Genomic DNA, 17,997 nt, shown 5'->3' with positions numbered 1-17,997 from the left:
ATCCTAGGCTTCTGTAACAAGAAAAACACCAATACTAAAAGTACTTGGAGAGCACAAACCTCGGGCCAAGGCTATAGCATCAATAAAAGATTTGGATGCTGATTTGGATCAACACTAAAATTTTATGAACTGTTTCATGTGACAACCCCAACATTTCCTGAAAGCCTCTTTAAAATCTGTTCATAAGGTTTTAAGTAATCTTGTGAACAGATTAACAAACAAACAACACGACCAAAAACATAACCTCCTACCAACAAACTACCAATACTGGGTGTCTGCATTAAAAAAAAAACAAAAAAAAACAATACGAGGCTTCCATATTGAGTAAAAACGCCAATAGTCGGCATCTGTATTTAGAAAAAAAACACTGATAATGGTTATTTATGTTGAATTTATGAATACACACAATAGATCTTGTAACTGATCAATGAAATACCAGTTCCAGGTATCAAGATTGAGGTTCTAGTTTCGTGTAAACCTTAGATGGTTTGTTTCTACGTCAAAGTACCAAATCAAAGATGTCTACACAGCACTAAAAGTGGCCCTTAGGCAGGTGTAGAGCACCTAAACAGTCTATTAGATTTTACATCAGGGATGTCTGACATTAACCTTTGAAAACTTTATCCTCTCCTTTAGTGGCAACAGGTCATACAAATGTTGTATCCGTCATTAAAAGTGAACTTTTTTCCCCCCATAACGCCTTAAAATGATTCAGATTTAGTTGGGCTGCATGCCGGCTGCCTCGGTCACTATTAAACTACTTGTTGTGTAAAAATGCCCAGCTCAGTTTTTGTTTCATAAATAAGCAAAAACCCTACATTTGTTAATGAGCAAGAAAATAAAGTGATGGAAGAAAACAATCACGATTACCACTATTTATCAAACTACAGCAGAACAAGCTGAGCTCTAACTGCTTGTTTTAACTTTTCAAATCAACCATTATCATTATCATGTGTGAACTAGTCCCACAGGACCAAAATGTAGCTGAACGGCAGAAGCTACGTAGCTGCGCGTGTTTACAGCAGAAGCCGAACTAGTTTTGGTGGAACATAAAGTACGGCTGATTATGGGGGATCAAAGCCGTGATGCATGTTTTGAAATTGTCCTACGAACACAACCCCCGGAGGCTGCGGCAGGTAGTTTTTGTCAGAGCTGTCAGCACATGTCTTGTGATCGACCTACAGAAACCTCCTTTGAATGGTTCAGGAGTGTTGGAGCAGTTGAGACAAGGACGAACCGTTTTGCTTCACGCGTGACTCATGGAGCACGCCGCAAACTTTGCTTTAATTACCCGCCGTTTTACTGCCGCCGTTTGTTTGCTTTAGCTTTCGTTGACCTTGTACAAAGTGTGTCGTCTACCTCCGACGAGCTACGACCGCATTAAACCGCTAAACCAGGCTGGATTTTAACACTTAAAGTCTACAGGAAAACCTTCCTGACCTGCTTGTTCTGATTAATGCAGCTGATTCTGGCTTCTTTTACAAAAGATTACTCAGACTCTGTTATCAATCCAGTAATTATTTAACAGAGTAATCTTTCAGGTGCTGAAGTATTTAGCTGAATTATCTGTTCAAGTATCATTCAAGGTTTGTTGTGAGGCGCTGTTTGCTGGTGATGGTGCATTGGCTGAAAATATTATCTGCACATCCAGTTGTGTGTGCTAATGCTATGCTAAATGCAGATAGCCGTACACAAAATAAACAATCTGTATAAAAACGTACAAATCTTTTCCGTTCACCCCAGTTCGTTCGTGTGCATGAACTCATTTTTATGTTGAAAACTCTAACTTTTGAGATTCTCCTCTGACAGCACAGACGGTCTGAAGTCTTTACCCCTGCAGTTTTCTGACAGGTTTACGGTTAAAATAAAGTATTTGAAGAAGAAAAAATCAAGTCATCAGCGAGGACGGCAATGAAAAGCAGCATTCAGTAATGCTGTCTTCCTGCATGGTTGCAACCATCAAGTTTCATAATCTCTATCAACACATGCTTACTCATCACACACACACATAAATATGTATACACACCCCCACCTCTGGCCTTTTGTTGCTCAATCCTAGCGTTGACAAATCGCTGGCAAACCCCTGTGACTTCAGCTCGAAGATGAACACTGGATGTTTGGGGCCATCCTGCAGTTTTAATGGAAGATATTTCAGGCTAATGTTTGTGTTTCTAAAAGGTGGGACGAAGGTCTAAATGTGTTTATCTTCTGTTCGTCTCCAGAGCAGTTAGCAGCTGAAGGTTAAAGAGTCGGATGGGGTTTATAACGTATCGTTAGTGTGATGGTTTCTTCCTTCCTCCTTTGTTTTTCTGTTCCTGCTCTCCTCCACCTTCTCCTCCTCCCTTTTTTTTTCTTGGTGCCGGTCACGGACGGAGCCACATCTCTGGGTGGTCCTTCCAAACAGTCTTGTTGTGGTTTCCTCTCAGCCTCCTGAGTGCAGTGCTGGATGTTCTGCGGACGGGTCTGCAGAGCCATGTCAGAGTGGTCCACTCTGGCTCCCCCGTCTCTTGTCTCCATGTGGTCCGGCGAGTTTAGTCTGCAGGTTTCGCCTAGTGAACACAGAAAGGTTGCCCCCGATCCAGTTTGCTCCCGTCTCCAGGATTACTTTCACTTTTTTTGTGTTCGGAGCGTCGGCCTGAACCCATCCGGACTTCAGTTCTCTCTTTTAATTGTGTGAAAGTTGGTGAATGTTGTTTGCAACTACTGCTGCAAACTTTGTGCTCCTTAGAAAACGTTCTCTGTGAAATCTGCTTCAGCATACTTTTTTAGTACTATTTTTGTCTTCTTATGCTATGTTTAGCTTTTAGCAACGTTTTGCCAGCCTTTTGGCAACTTTAGCTCTTAGCCAGCCTTTTGGCACCTTTAGCTCTTAGCTAGCCTTTTGGCACCTTTAGCTCTTCTTAGCCAGCCTTTTGGCACCTTTAGCTCTTCTTAGCCAGCCTTTTGGCAACTTTAGCTCTTAGCCAGCCTTTTGACACCTTTAGCTTTTAGCCAGCCTTTTGGCACCTTTAGCTCTTAGCCAGCCTTTTGGCACCTTTAGCTCTTAGCCAGCCTTTTAACACCTTTAGCTCTTAGCCAGCCTTTTGGCACCTTTAGCTCCTAGCCAGCCTTTTGGCACCTTTAGCTCCTAGCCAGCCTTTTAACACCTTTAGCTCTTAGCCAGCCTTTTGGCACCTTTAGCTCTTAGCCAGCCTTTTGGCACCTTTAGCTCCTAGCCAGCCTTTTAACACCTTTAGCTCTTAGCCAGCCTTTTAACACCTTTAGCTCTTAGCCAGCCTTTTAACACCTTTAGCTCTTAGCTGCATTTTTTTCTCTCCTTCTCATGTCGAGTCCTCTAATGAGCAGAATAAGCAGTTTTACCATGAGATCTGTTTTTCCTGTTGGCTTTTGCAAACAAGAATCACATGACTCGGTTTGTCTCGGCCGAAGAATGTCCGCCGCGGAGGAAAGGTGTGAGTGTCTGAAGTCCGTCTCTATGGTTCCAACACGAGCTCGTGCGATCCCGACAGCGCAGGAATGCCGGGAGGAAAGGCGTGGTCCGTCTCCACTTCCCCCCATGGACCCAACAGGAAGCCCCCGAGGCTGAGGGAGGAGGTGGGAGCTACGACCGCCGAGGAGAAAGGACAAAAAAACCACAACATTAATAAGAAAACCTGAGAGCGGTCCAGTTTTTATGAGAAGAACGTGGGTTTTAGATTTTAGATATTCTTGGCATAATGAAGTTACTCAGTGTTGCTAAAATGATGACAGTATTTAACCTTTTAATACATTTGTTAATAAATTATTAATGTGAACACTACAACTGCTAAAAGAGAAAATAGTTTTTTAAAATATTTAGGGCAGAACCTTCTTAAAGTTAATAATCATGTTGATGTTTGTGTTGCAGGAAGTTGAACATTTTGGGTTTTTTGGTTTAAACATTGCTTTTTTTATTTTATTTTAAAGACTTTTTAAAGACCAGAAATGATTTGAATAATGAAAAACAGCCTTTTAATTGATCAAGGCATAAAATCTGTATTTGTTAGGAGAGCTAAAATCTGGAACTTGCTGCTCTCATCGTGTCTTATTTCCTTCGTTTTGCGTCGTTCTCTGCAGGAATAATCTCCCACTGCGGTCCGGCACTTCTTCTCATTTGGAGTTTGTTTTTTTTTATCAACTAACAGCAGGTTTAATGCAGCTAATCTGTGTTTAGTCTGCCTGTAGCTCGATGCCACACAGACACACAGTTCAGTGCCTTTGTGGGTGTAGTTCTCCCATAAAGCACACACACACACACATCGTGACATCACATATTTACAGACCGTAGATACCAGAGAGGCGCTGTAATGCTGAACAGACGCTGAAACGCTGCAGGTGTTGGTGATAAAAGTCAGAAAGCTCTGTGTCTCTTTCAGTCAAAACTATGAATTTATTGTTCGTCTGCAGAGCGCAGACACTGATTTGGAGATAAAACGTTTTCTCCGTCCCTCTTTCACTTCTGCTTTTAGTTTAGTTGTTTTTTGTCAGTGTCAGATCAGACTTCTGCTTTTTTTTTTTTGCTTTTTGTGCAACATTTGAAACATGAAGACACTCAAATAATGCGCAATAAAAGTAAACTCGGACGGCTCGGGCTCGTGGGAAGTATTTTATGAAATGACGCGGTGACGCGGGCATGTGGAACGTTTTGTAAAGAGACATTTCCAGCTGAATTAGATCTGCAAGTGAGGGACATTTTGACTTTTATTTGTCCTCTCCTCCCATCGTCCAAAGCGGCATCAGATTGCTCAGTTTTAGCAGCCTGCTCTTTGTTCCAGAGGAATACGTTTAATGTCTTATATTTAAATCACCACCTGCAGCATAGAAACATGTTACCTTTTCAAAAACTTCTGCTTCTCTAGTGAGCTGACTCCTTAGTCCTTAGTCAAAACCCGCTGAATATTAGGCTGTATGCAGATATTCTAGTTTTTAATGTTAAAAACGACAGAAAAGGCAACAAGCGGACTAAAAATAATAATAATTCTGATGTTTAAACTTTAAGATCTGTCATCAGATTGAGCCTCTTTAGTTTTAGTAACCAGAAACGCAGAAAGCTGCAAATAACAGTGAAAAGTCAAGGCTGATGTCATCTCTGCAGAGTTATTTTTTTCTTTTCAGCCAGGATTTGAACCTGTATGAAGCAAACTGAGCAGATGTCTGTGGATTCATCGGTTAGTGCCGTCGTGTTTCCATCCTAATTGTAGACTGCCGTCTTTGTTTTTGGTGTCGATCGCCCAGCGTCAGTGGGAGGACTTCTGTTTGCTCTTAAAACGGGACTGTGAGCTCACCGCTCGCCCCCCCTCCGTCCTCTTCGGCTCTCTCTTCGCAAATACCCGAAGTGGAGAAGCTCACAAGCTTTTAAAATGCTTTTCACGACTCTCAGAAAGTCAGAACAAAGAGTCCCGAAATGATTTGAACTTGGTGGAATCTGTTTTAGCTGCTAACTTCCTGCACGTCCGCAGGTAGACGCAGCTGCACGGTGTTACAAGTGGCCGGTTTTCTCCCTCATGTGGACGGGGAGATGACGGATAATCTCCTTCCCAGTGATAAGATTTGTCTCGTCTGACCTGGCAGCTGCTTAAAGTTGAGATTAAAATCGTGGAAAAAGCACCTCTGTTTGAAGTCTCCTCTGCTCCGTTCTGGCAGAGGGATTCAGAAACTAATCGAGGAGTTCGTGATTCGTCGCCCCGTGGCTCAGTTTTCGTCAGGCGTTCACGCGGCTGACCGGATCTGTCGAGCGATAATATTCTTACGCGTGGCTCTTTAATCTGACGGCTGGGAGAGTCGGGCAGGTGGACAAAGTCTCAAGACGTGTGAAAACCATTACACGCTTAGGTTGAGCCATATTTTTCCTCCATCTTATCTGAGCCGTTCTAATAATCTAACTATCAGTCTGTCATAGGTTTGGGTTGTTTGTTTATAAACTATAATGATTGGGAAAAATTGTGATTTCAGATCAAACATCTACTACATTAATCACCTGAGTATTTTGGCAAAAAACTAACATTTGAACTCAAGTGGCATCCTTTTGGCTGCAGGACAGCTCGTGCAGTTTCAGTCTGTACCCACATTTGTACAGACGGCTCAGGAAAACAAACTCCGGATACAAAGTCTGCTTTCTTGTTAATCTGCAGGAGCGGAATTTAAATCTGCCCGTTGCCCATGTTTCACAGCACGAGGTGAGACGGAGGCGTCGGGCTGTGAGGATGACTTTGTGGTGTAAACAACTGAAGCTGTCGGCTCCATTGCTCAGAAAATTCATCAAGTTCAGTTCAGGTCCAGTTCCATTCGCCGTTCACCTCCGTTTTATTCAAAATCAATTTATTCCAGTTCAAGCGTTAGAGTCAGGACCCTTTAAACAGTGAGTCACAATAAGAAGGGGTCAAAAATGGAAAAGTTAGTCCTGGGGGTTGCTTCACCCTGGATGGCCTCACCACGATGTAAAAATCGGGCAGAACGTGGGCGGTCTTCGAGGAGTCCTGATTGTAGCGAGGTCGTGTTGGTTTACCTACACAGGGGCATGATGAGGGGCCCACAGGCACCAGCTTGGCTTGGTCATCAAGAATCTGACGCAGGACTGACCACACTGGCCTCGTACCCGGACCACCACCCCCATCACATCCACACACAGCTGTAGCATTGTGCTAGTGTGTGGAAAAAGATGCTTAACATCATGGATCTTGAGTAAAAGCACACTCCGGCTTCACGCCGTTTCCCAGCACGCAGGAGTGACGTAATGTGACATGATATTTGTGTTTAAATGATCGACATCCAGGTAGTACGTCGTAAATGATCAAATAAATCTGTGCCCTCCCGATTCTCCTCAGACCGCAGCAAAAAGGCGTCGAAGCTGAGCTGAAATTCTCAGATTCGCTGTTTTTGTCGTTTTTTTCATTTTCCACATATTCCTCGGTCTCAGACTGACATTCCTGCTCCGTCTCAAGAGCCGTAAACCTGGAACGTCACCCTGCCTGCACTTGCTGCACTGGCACCTTGGCTCTTCCTTCAGCATATTGTTTGTTCTCCATATAAGGGCGTCTGTGCTCGGAGGCCTCCCTGGATTCTGCACTCTGTGTGTGTGTGTGTGTGTGTGTGTGTGGTTTTTAATAGATGCAGAGGGGAGCTGTGTTATGCCCATGTAAGCACAGAATACACCGGTGAAGGATCCAGTTTGCACTGAGATTTTTACACTGAAGACACTTTGAAATGTTTTTTTTGTTGTTGTTGTTTTCAGTTTCAAACTCTTGGATTTGTTGTTTTTAGGCCTTTTCATTTCATACGTTACTGTAAAAAAAAACTAAAAACTTTTTTATCCATTTTATTCCTTTTCATACACCTCGTTATGTCACCACCATGTAACATGGAATCATAAAATACCACCTTTACTGAATCTGTAAAAACCTGCTGCCTGAATGTGTTTCTTCTTAAAGCTTTTACCTGTTTTGTTTACAACAAACAGCTTTAAAATGGTTCAGAAAGAAGCTGTAAATAGTTGACAATAAATTGGTCCTTTTCAGACTTAAAAACTCAATAAATGTGTTTTGTTTTTTTTTACAAAGCAAAAACATGTCGGGCAGAAAATATTCCTTCCTTTTAATTTAATTTTTGTCCCACTTTAAAGCTTTCCTGACCCTTCATGTTTCCTGATAGTTATATCAGTTTTCATGCAACAAAAAGTCAGCTTTTTGATTAAAAGCGTCTTAAATATTAGTGTTGATGCTGAACCCTCTGAACTGATGTGTTTATATGGCGTTTGAGCTGCTTGGAGTCATGTTGGCTGCTCTTTAAAAAAAAAAAAAAAAAAAGACATTTTAATTGCCTGTGGGGTCAGTGGTTCCTGCTTTTTACAGCTCGTTATGCAACAGACCGGGCTGCTTTATGTGACCAGGGTTATTGTTTTTGTGTGTTTTCGTTGCCGTCGTGAGGCAGTAATTCACTCATCGGACAAGTCTGAACGCGCCGTGCCGGTTTACAGTGCTCGGTGAAACAGGATCGTGCAGATGTGTGTGTCTGCGTTGGGAAATGTGCGGCATGATCCAACTGGATGCGCAGCTTGTGAGAGAAATTCTTACTTTAGGAAAACATTTGGGTCTAGTTACACTTGCACCGATGCTCAAAGATCACCTGAACAGTTTCCTTCTTTAAAGGTTTGAAGTGTCCTTCTCTTTTGAAGACTCCAAGATTGTTCAAAATAAAAAAGCTGCTTCTTCTTCTCTTTTGTGTATTTTACCCTCACATGCTGCTCCATCTGTTATAAAACTGCATGTTTGATAAGACAGTGGTGTCATTTTTCTCTAGTTTGGATTTATGAAGCTTCCTTTTGTGCTCTTGCCTGACTTGTAACTTGTGTTTCTTTTTTTTTATTTCCTGTCTGCCGTGATGGAAGGATGTGGAGAAGGAGCAAGAGTTACGTACGGAGTTCAGCAGGGAGGAGCTCAAGCAGAGGATCGAGCAGTACAACTCGCTGACCAGAGATTACCTTAAAATGACGCTGGTGAGTTGAGCGAAGGGCGCGAGAGCAGTCGGCGACGGGGCGCGCGGTCACGTGACGCGCGTCACATTTTCATAAAAACATCACCTGCTGCAGTGTGGGGATCGCCACAATGTGAGGACAGCAGTTCTGCAATAAACTGTGTGAAAATCCTTAAATGATGCATCTGCGAATTCCAGCCTACAGTTCTTTCACTTCAGCTTCTTATTCAGCGACGGAGGTTTCAGGATTTTTATGGTTTTACCCTAAAATCTGACAAGAATCTGTTTTTGAGCTAATTTTTATGCTGCAAATGGAGGAGAAACCATAATTTTTACTGTTGTGATTTCGTCCCACCTGTGGTAGTTAGTAGTTACTGTCTTACCTGCAGTGGACAGCAGAAAGAGTCAGGGAGGAGCCATTAAAGAGTGAATTAAACTGATTATTTGGTTTTTGGGACTACTGTCTGCTGCAGGTAAGACACTGACTGCTCTTAATTACTTCGCACAGACTTCAGAAGTGCAGAACTGTTTCCCTTTTTAAAACAGAAGAGAATGTGCGCAATTTAGTTTTCACATTCGGCATTAAAAACCTCTCGATCCTTGTCTCAGCAGCAGGTACTAAAAGTGCAGACTGCGCGTGCGAGGTGTTGTCATATTTGGGCTTCCCTCCTGAGCTCAGCATTCCTGAGTGCTCGCATCAGAGCGGTGTGATGTTATTCCTGCCATTGTTCTCCCCCTCGGTGTTGTCCTTGGCAGCGTTCGGCGTGAAGCTGGGTTTACTGTAACTCGGGCGAAGAAAAACGCCGCCGAAACACGGGAGTTTGGAACGAAGCTCTACCACACAGGCTGCGAAAGAAGCGGCGCCTCTGCCGCTTTCACGGAGTCAGAAGTTAGGAGTTCAGATTGGTTCTCAAGAGGCAAGAGGCGGCATTGTTTTTTTGTCAGTGTGCAAGTGTGTGCTTGTTTCTCGTTTTAGCAAAATATCTCATGAATCGGTGCTCGGATTTGAATGAAGCGCTCAGAAACTAACTGCGTCAGAGTTTCACAGAGCAGTCTCGTTCAAGATGGCTGCCTCCGCTCAGCTGCCGCAGCCAACACAAATGCGCTAAAACTGCGGTCATCCTCGCCACGTAGAGCGAACAGATGACATGCACATGACGTTTACAAGGTTTAACCAAAACAGCTTCAACTCTCTCTCTTCTCAACAGGAGATGATCTCAGCCTCAAACTCTAGCATGGAAGGCAGCGGGTGATATGCATTCATTCCAGACATCCTAGGCCTTTAATCTGAAACATTAATTTAGCCCTTTATCATTTACATTTAGCTTTGTCCCCAGAAAAGACCAATACGTTTAGGATTTTTTTTTTCTGTCACAAATGTACGGTGGCCCTGAAGTGCAAACCACATCAACGAGTCACTAAACACAACTACAAATTTAAAAACACAACAACATTAACCCACAGGAATAAGGCGGGCACTGGTGGGAAACCTGCGACATCTCTGATTGGACGACGGCGCCGTTTGGTTTTTGAACCTGAAATCTCATGATAAGTCCTGAGCACGTCCAGCGTCCCCTCGTTTCTATGTCCCAACTCTAAATATTCTTGGCTAGCGGCAGCTGCAGCTACGTTTGGGTCACTGGTAACATTTAGAAAACGCGCTTCAGGCAGAATAACTTCCTGTTCCAAACGGCGCCGTCGTCCAATCAGAGATGTCTCATGTTTCCCACTGGTGCCCGCCTCTTCCGGTGGGTTCAAGTCATTGTGTTTAGTGACTTGTTGATGTGGTTTGTTCTTCAGGGCCACCGTACAAACGGCAAAGAGAAGCAGCTGACGCTTTTCGCAGAGAAGATGTGTTTTTCCTGGAAAAGTGGTTTCCGTTCAGATAGAGTTGATCAGAGAATCGTCACTTTTTGACTTCACCTATCTCTGACTAATATCTTTTTTTACGCTCTTCCTCATGTCTTTATCATTTTGTTCGGGCGACACAGTTGTTGTTCACTCAGACAGACCTACACACACACACACACACTAATCAAGGCCCCATATGGAGTAAAGAGATTGAGATGCTTTTCCTCCGTCTGGGGCCATCTGTCCTGCAGGAGACGCTGGGTGATCTGGTCACACATGGAGAGTTTTTTAAGAGATCTGCTTCTCTGTACAAAAGGAAACTCTGAGTTTAGTTTTTGTAGCTTTAATTATGTTCGTACACAGCATCAGGACAGTGATATACTGAAAGCCCTTTAAAGGAAATCAGAAAACGTCTCTTGAAGTTGTGACATGTCGCTGCCATCGTCTCTTCCAGAGCCCTACTTTGGTGTACACGGGTTTCATCAAGGTCACGATGGACCTGCGGAGGCCGGTGACGGTGCGGGGCGGCCAGAAAGGAGCAGCAGGGGCCGTGATGCAGGAGGCCTTCTATCTGCCCCGAGGAGTCGACAACACGCTCCACATCAGCTCCGAAAACACAGTCAAGCAGGTGGAGAGCCCTCCAAAACACACTCGGACACACACCTCGACCTCAGGGGGCAGCGGGGAAAACTCATCGGGGTCTGATGGAACAAACCAAACCCTTCAAGCTTATTTTGTAAAATCAGTTAAACTCTGATGAGTTTGTTATATTTGTAAGAAAGAGTAAAGAATAAGTAAAACGCCCCTTCAGCATCCTGGTCTAACTGTCAATAATCTGCACTTTTGCTGTTTTTTTTTTTAATGAAATCAGTTTTAAAGAACTAAATAGACCAGTTTGTCATGTAAAAAAACAAAAATGCTTCAGGACTGACAGAAAATGGCGGACTCTGCGTCTCTAGTTTTAGGGAAAGAAATGAGGAGGAAGTTGGACGAGAGCGAGTTCATCAGCAGATGTGTTCAGTAGCTTTACGTCGAGGAATCCGTCACACTGTTGTCTTCCTGTTTTTTTAGTTTTCTGTATGTTTTTTTGCAATCTGTTCGTGCTTTCTTTAGCTCTTCGTGTATCAAAACGTTCGGCTCGTTCAGGAGATGGGTGCTTTGACTTTTAGCGTTTGTAACTTTTAAGGTTTTCAAAATATTTCATTTTATTTAATCCCCCCCCATAAAAACATATGGCAATCTCTTCAATTCCTTCAAAACATTCTCTGTCAAACCTGCTCTTATTTTTGTCCTTATTTCACTAATTCTTTTCATTTGAGCCTTCAGTTGTTTTACGGTCGGTTGTTGCGTCTGCGAGCGGCGATCTGAGTGTTTCGTCTGTCCTCAGGTGATCGTGGCCTTGCTGAACAAGTTCATGGTGGCCGACAACCCGGCGAAGTACGCCCTGTACAAACGCTACCGCAGAGAGGAGCAGGGTGAGTCCGAGTGTGTGTGTGTGTGTGTGTGTGTGTGTGTGTTAGTCTTTGGCCCTCGCGCGGTAACGATGGCGCGGAGGCCTCGCCCTCGCCTCGGACGCCAGGACAGCGACATGCCAGGGATACCCAGGCGTACGCACACATGCAGATTATAAAAACAGCACACACACACAGGGAGTAAATCTGCAGCTGTTGGAGGATTCCACATCTTGTGTTTCAAGTTAACAGCTTCAAGTTAGGAGACGGTTCGTCAGCCACAGGCGGCGCTTTAAAAACTCAAAAACGGGCATCAAACCGCTCGTTTGAAGTCTGAGGCTTCATCACTAAATGTTTCTAGAGTTTCTGCCTCCCCCCCCCCCCGGTTCGGTTTGCATTAATTACTGGAGCGAGGCTGCGCCGCCTAATTAAAGACGGCGTCTAGACACAAGTCTGACAGCAGATGCGTGTGGACTTTAAAGGATTTAATTTGGCTTCCCAGCAAGAAAAACAAAGTGTGTTTTTATGGAATTGGGATCTGAAGACGGAGAAATGAGTTTCTCTGAACGGGAGTTTCAGAAAAAAGTATTTTATTTGTAAATCTTTCTATTAAGTATGAATATTCATGTGCGTCACCATAAAGTATTTGTCTATTTTTGTCCAATTATCCCATTAAAATATGATCCGATTTTTACAAAAATACTTAGATTTAAAATGAACCTCATGTCCTTGTGCTCGTTTTTATTAAAACCTTATAATTGCTGCCTTTAATGAGTCATATTTCAGGGTTCATTATTACCTTCTAGTTTCCACAAACAGATTTATTATTTTTTTTGGTCCTGTAAACTCCTCGCACTGTGGCCTCAGATGTAAATAAATCACCGCGGCTCTTGGGAATGACTGGTTGTTAATGTGCCGCGCCCGTCCTCTGATGTGTGGCGTGCTCAGAGCGGAGGAAGGCCCTGTGTGACCATCTGTGTGTGTGTGTGTGTGTGTTACAGTGTACGTGTGCAGGCTGGCGGACAGCGAGAAGCCGTTGTTTCTTCGCCTGGTGGCGGGACCCGACTCCACCGCGCTCAGCTTCGTCCTGAGAGAACAGCAGAACGGAGAAGTCTTGGTAACGCAAAACTCAAACCATGGTTTTATTTATTTTTTCTTCAACCTTTTGGGTCTCTTCCTGTCTCTCTCTCTCTCTCTCGTACGTTTTTCCTGAAGTGTGAAGCACGAGTTTAAAACTAAACCTAACGACAAAGAGAAGAAAAGTATCCAGACGGCGCAGCTGCATCCTCTCCTGCTGCTGAAGGCTGAGAAGCGATCCGCTCTTCAGACACAGACCCAACTACAGCTCAACGTTTTAGCACAAACAAACCTGCTTACAGACGTTTCGTTTAAAGATGAAATGAATTGGGTTATATTGGAACAAAGATTAATAGGCCGACAGCATCTACAGCCCCCGTTCCAACAAACTTGGGAGTGAAACGTAAATAAAAGATTTGCTTTCATAAACATATGAAACATTTATAGTCAGAGACTGTACCATTTTTAGGAACAGATACAGTCATTTTGAATGTCATGGCAGCGACCATGTTTCCTCTTCTTCTACCATCAGTCTATGAACATCTGGAGCTGAGGAGAGCAGCTGCTGCAGGGTTTACAGGGAATATTGTCCCACTCTGCTCTGATTCTGGCTCTATCTGTCCAACAGTCCTGGGTCTTTGCTGGATATTTAGTTTTATTTTAGGTCAAATGTTTTCTCTCAGTTGAAGAACTTTATTCTGTAATTGTGCCACAGTTTTAGATGCAGCCTGGCCAACCTCTGCCCGTCTTTACTTCTCTTTAAGTCTTTTTTTACCCAGTCCTCGTCAGTTAACCTGATTACTTTTACGTCCTCCCTGAACAAGTTCTTGTCTCCGTCTGCCACCAGTGGGAGGCCTTCTCCATCCCCGAGCTGCGTAACTTCCTGCGGATCCTCGACAAAGAGGAGCAGGAGCAGACAGAGACGATAATTCGTCGTTATAAGTCGTATCGACAGAGACTGCAGGAGGCCGCGAGGGAGCTCAGGGGGACCCCTTAGACCGTCTCACCTCCGTGGACTGGACCGGGACGGGACAGGGGGACAGAGGAGGTGCTTTTTTTTTTTTTTTTTTTTTTTTTTGTGTTGTTTGTTTTTCGGTGGAGGGGGAAGAGAGGATCCAGATGAAGGGATGACGAGAGGACAGGAAGCAGCGGTGGGACATGAAGGACAACCAAGAAAAGGACTGGATGTAAACGCTGTCTCCACTCAGCCGTCTCCATCCGTCTCTGTCCTGCAGTTTGTCTGATTCCTCTCTCACTTTTTACTCTTCAGACTCGTGAAAGACTCAATGCCATCGTTTGGGTTATTTTTTTTTATTTAATTTCTTCGTTTTAAATGTTTGTACATATTTTTTCTTAATTTATATGGGTGAAGCTTTTATATTTTTTATTTTTGGAAAAAAAAAAGTCTTAGTTTATTCTACACAGAGAGAAACGATATATATATATATATATATATATATTATTTTTTGACACAGAGAATAGATGCAGCGACACAAATGACACCAGTTTTTTTCAGCTTAGCAAAATCTGTTTATATTTTCCTGAACGAGGTCAGAGAAACGAGAAGGAAACCTGAAAAGTTGATGAAATAGACGAGAAGGCGACAAATACGGAGGCCCAGATGTGCCAAAGTTGCGTGTTTTAAAAAAAAAAAAACTATAATCCAGATGTTATTAATATCTTACTTTATTTTGTTGCTTATATTATAAAAGAAGTTGAATCAGATAAAGTCGACAAACATGTAATATGATACAGCTTATAAAACAGAAAGGAGTTCAATAAATTCACATTATTTTTATTTTTTCAGACACATGAGTGCTGGGGATTTATTTTTACTTTTAAATGAGTAATAATGCTGAACTTTTCATTCTCAAATGTGTCCACTCTTAATATTTCTCTACAATTTGTCTGAGTTTTGTTCTTTTATATTTAGAAGTAGCAAGTTATATTTAGAAATATGTTGATTTACGTTGTTTTAATGCATAGTTGAGTTAAAACCGCGAGTTAATTTGGCACATTTCTGCCTCCGTATCGCCCAGTTTGTCGCAGACGAAGGTACAGAGAAGCCAAGCGTTCGTGATCATGGGTACTGACGCAGAGAGGGAGAGGTGAGGAGATGCAGAGGTTAGCGGCGCAGGACGTGGGAGGACCAAGGGTTAGTTTGACAGGAAGTCTTTGTATTCGGGCGTAAGAAAGCCCGGACTGACGTGGACGTGTCCGAGGAAGGAGCGGAGAGATGTTACTGGATGTTTCTGCAGGTCGACTGAGTGTTTCAGAGGAAGTAGGATAGAAAGATTAGATGCAGGAAGGAAGCAGAACCCGAGAGGAGAGGTTCTTGTTTTCTGAAAACACGGCAAATAAGCAACGTGACCGCGCGGCCTTGAGGATGATGACGGGATTTTCCTCCGACCGCAACTGACTTTGATTAACTTGTTGCATTCATGTGAGCTCCTGTTTGAGGGTGGGAAAAAAAGGAGTTCTGTGAGGGCTGATAGCTGCTGAGAACAGAGGAGGAGAAAAGGCTGCTTTGTCCTGTTCTTGTTTTTTTTCTTTTAGCTTTGTCTGCCTGCAGCCTTTCACCAAAAATGCACGTTTGGGCTCTTATCTGGAGCTGAAACGTGCAGCCCAGGTGTTACGGGACGCGGTCCAGAGGAAGTGAAACATGTGAGGACTCGGATATACTGACACTGGAACACAGAGGGTACAAAGGTTTTGTGCTGTCAGATGTTAGCTGCCTTTAAATAAATATGCACCATCTTTAGTTTAAACCAACCCTGGTCCTGGAGGGCCACCATCCTGCAGGTTTTAGTTGTCTTCAGGTTCTGCAGAAACCTGCTAATCACTCATGGATTCAAACCAGGTGAGTCAAAGCAGAAAAACATCTAAAACATACAGGATGGTGACCTCCCAGGACCAGAACTGGACACTACTGGTTTATACTGTATCTCAATTAAATGTGAAAGGAAGTTTATAGTAGAAAAATCAGCTTTTTGTCAGCGTTTATTTAGACATTTAGAAGAAAATAACATTAAATCTGTGCAAACAAATATTAGGACAATCATTTGGAGGAATCAGCTGTTATTTATGGTAGTTTGGTAGTTCAAGCTGCTGACACTGAATGATGTTAAACTGACGGTGCTGCAGGACTGCTGTGAAATGTCTCCACCTGGTGGTCAGAAGCTGCAACTACTTTCTGTGTCAAACATGCATCTTATAGATTTATTCTTTTACTTTTGTTTTTTTCTATAACCAAAGATATTTTTACGATGTTGCCTGGAGCAAACTCAGACCAGAGGCCTCTTCCCACTGGCAGGAAAACGTGTTTTAATGTTGAGAGTTTTATTTAAAGGGCGATTTAAAAAAAAAAAAATTAATAATAATTTTTAACCCTGATTTTATTCTAAGAAACACTGGGTTCATTTCATGGAAGCAACAAGAAGAGCTCCAACACGCAGCTGAATTATGGTATCTTTTTGAGCAAAATTAGTTTGAAACCATTAAAATCAGCATGTATGAGGGGGAAATATATATTAAAAAAACATTTAGGTGCCTCTAGAAAATACACTTTTTTTAAAAATGTATTTCAGATGTGATCATGTTTTTTTTTCATCAAAAAAACTGTTATACTTAGGTTTCAGGATTTATCTGAAGTTGCTCAAATTTGCACAAATGAAAAAATCAAACAATTTTTTTTTTAAATCAGCTGCTTGTTGGAGTAATAATAATAAAAATGGGACGACTTCTGGGCTCTCGTTGCTTCTGTTTGTGATGAATAAAAACGATGCGAAGCGTCTGCATGGAAACAGTTTGTTAAGAAGAAACGCTGCGATGTTGTCGCTCCGTGCATCTTGTCTTAAACAACTTTAGCTTTTAGGACAGATTATTTAATCCAGCCTGTTGGGGCGGTGGGGTTTGGGCACTTTAACTCTGAATTCAGGGACGATGATGGGTTTTTTGATCCTCCTGGTAAATCTGCTTTATTCTAAATGTTATTCGTGAAGCTCCACGTTTGGTTGGAGGTTCTGTCGTAAAGAACGAGAGGTTTAATGTTTTGTCTTTAGTACTTTTTTTTGTTTGTTTCTAACACACGTTCACTCAGGCTTGAACAAAATTCACCTTAAGAGTTTCTTCTGAAACCAGCCGCAGGAGAAACACGTTCAAAGATCACAAGTTTCCTTTTATTTTGACTCGTTTTGGCCTGTTTTTATGGTACAGAGCTCACTGCGGAACTTACCGACCGTTTAATCACCAAAACATCCAAATTTAACTCAGAGTTTCAGCAAATGATTTAAAATTACCTTCTTCCTCTTGTTTTTTTATTCTGATTGAGTCTGTTTTTTTATCATGTTTATTTTTTGTTTATAACTGTCATAGTTTTGTTCATTTACTAAACTTAATTTAAATGGGATTAGTTTTTTATTATGGTGCAAAATGTTTGTCTGGACTGTGCTGTGAGTGACAAAGAATCACCTTTTTAAATGAATCGATCGGTTTCTTTCTGTCCCTTTTTAAGGAGCAGTTCGTTGGAGTCGATCAGCTTTAATTTCCGACCTGAACTTTAGTTTTTTTTTTTATTTTGTGTTGTTTTTATTCTGATCAGCTCCTCTGCCTCTCGTGCTGACGCTGTCGCTGTCCGGTGGATTTATTAAACACCGTGACTTCCTTTAAACACACAGTTTGTTCATCTCAGCTCAGCCCTCTTGTATCGCTTCGCTCGTTTCTCCGGGTTCACGTCAGCAGAACTTATTGAAAGATTAAATTTAAAAAAAAAAAAAAAAGTGCCTTTCTAACGTCAGCTGGCGGATATTAAACCTGACCTGATTGTATTTTCTGTGGGTTTATAACACGTCCGTTTTTCTTTCAGGTGTCTCTTGATTTTATTTTTATTTTTGTTCTTTGAATTGTTACCGATCGTGGTCTTTCCTTTTGTTCAAGGAGAGCTTTACCTAATAAAAAGTTAAAATTTGAAGAAAAAAAAAGGGAGTTTTGTGTTGGGCTGTTTTATTGTTTTTATCCTGGATATCTTTTCTTTCTTCAGTCGGATTTTATTGTCCACCATCACAACGAAGAGGAGACTTGGAAACGCCCTCCCTCCGTCCGTCCGGTTCATCTTGTGAGCTGGAGAACCTGA

The 17,997-nt window shown here is 42.5% G+C and overlaps 1 protein-coding gene across 1 annotated transcript in view; it reads left to right on the top strand.

The window, feature by feature from the left end:
* rassf3 (Ras association domain family member 3) overlaps nt 1-17,682 on the top strand; it is a 70,667-nt gene extending 52,985 nt beyond the window's left edge. Inside the window, exons 3-7 of the mRNA XM_017411517.3 lie at nt 8,402-8,509; nt 10,793-10,966; nt 11,726-11,813; nt 12,791-12,906; nt 13,714-17,682. Of these exons, the coding sequence (XP_017267006.1) occupies nt 8,402-8,509; nt 10,793-10,966; nt 11,726-11,813; nt 12,791-12,906; nt 13,714-13,863 (636 nt within the window). The 3' untranslated portion in view covers nt 13,864-17,682. The remainder of the gene's footprint in view (nt 1-8,401; nt 8,510-10,792; nt 10,967-11,725; nt 11,814-12,790; nt 12,907-13,713) is intronic.
* The last annotated feature ends 315 nt before the right edge of the window (nt 17,683-17,997 follow it).

This window comes from Kryptolebias marmoratus, linkage group LG18 (assembly GCF_001649575.2).
Source record: "Kryptolebias marmoratus isolate JLee-2015 linkage group LG18, ASM164957v2, whole genome shotgun sequence".
Taxonomy (NCBI): Eukaryota; Metazoa; Chordata; class Actinopteri; order Cyprinodontiformes; family Rivulidae; genus Kryptolebias; species Kryptolebias marmoratus.
Note: the sequence above shows the minus strand (reverse complement) of the source record. Positions and strands in the feature narration are given on the sequence as shown.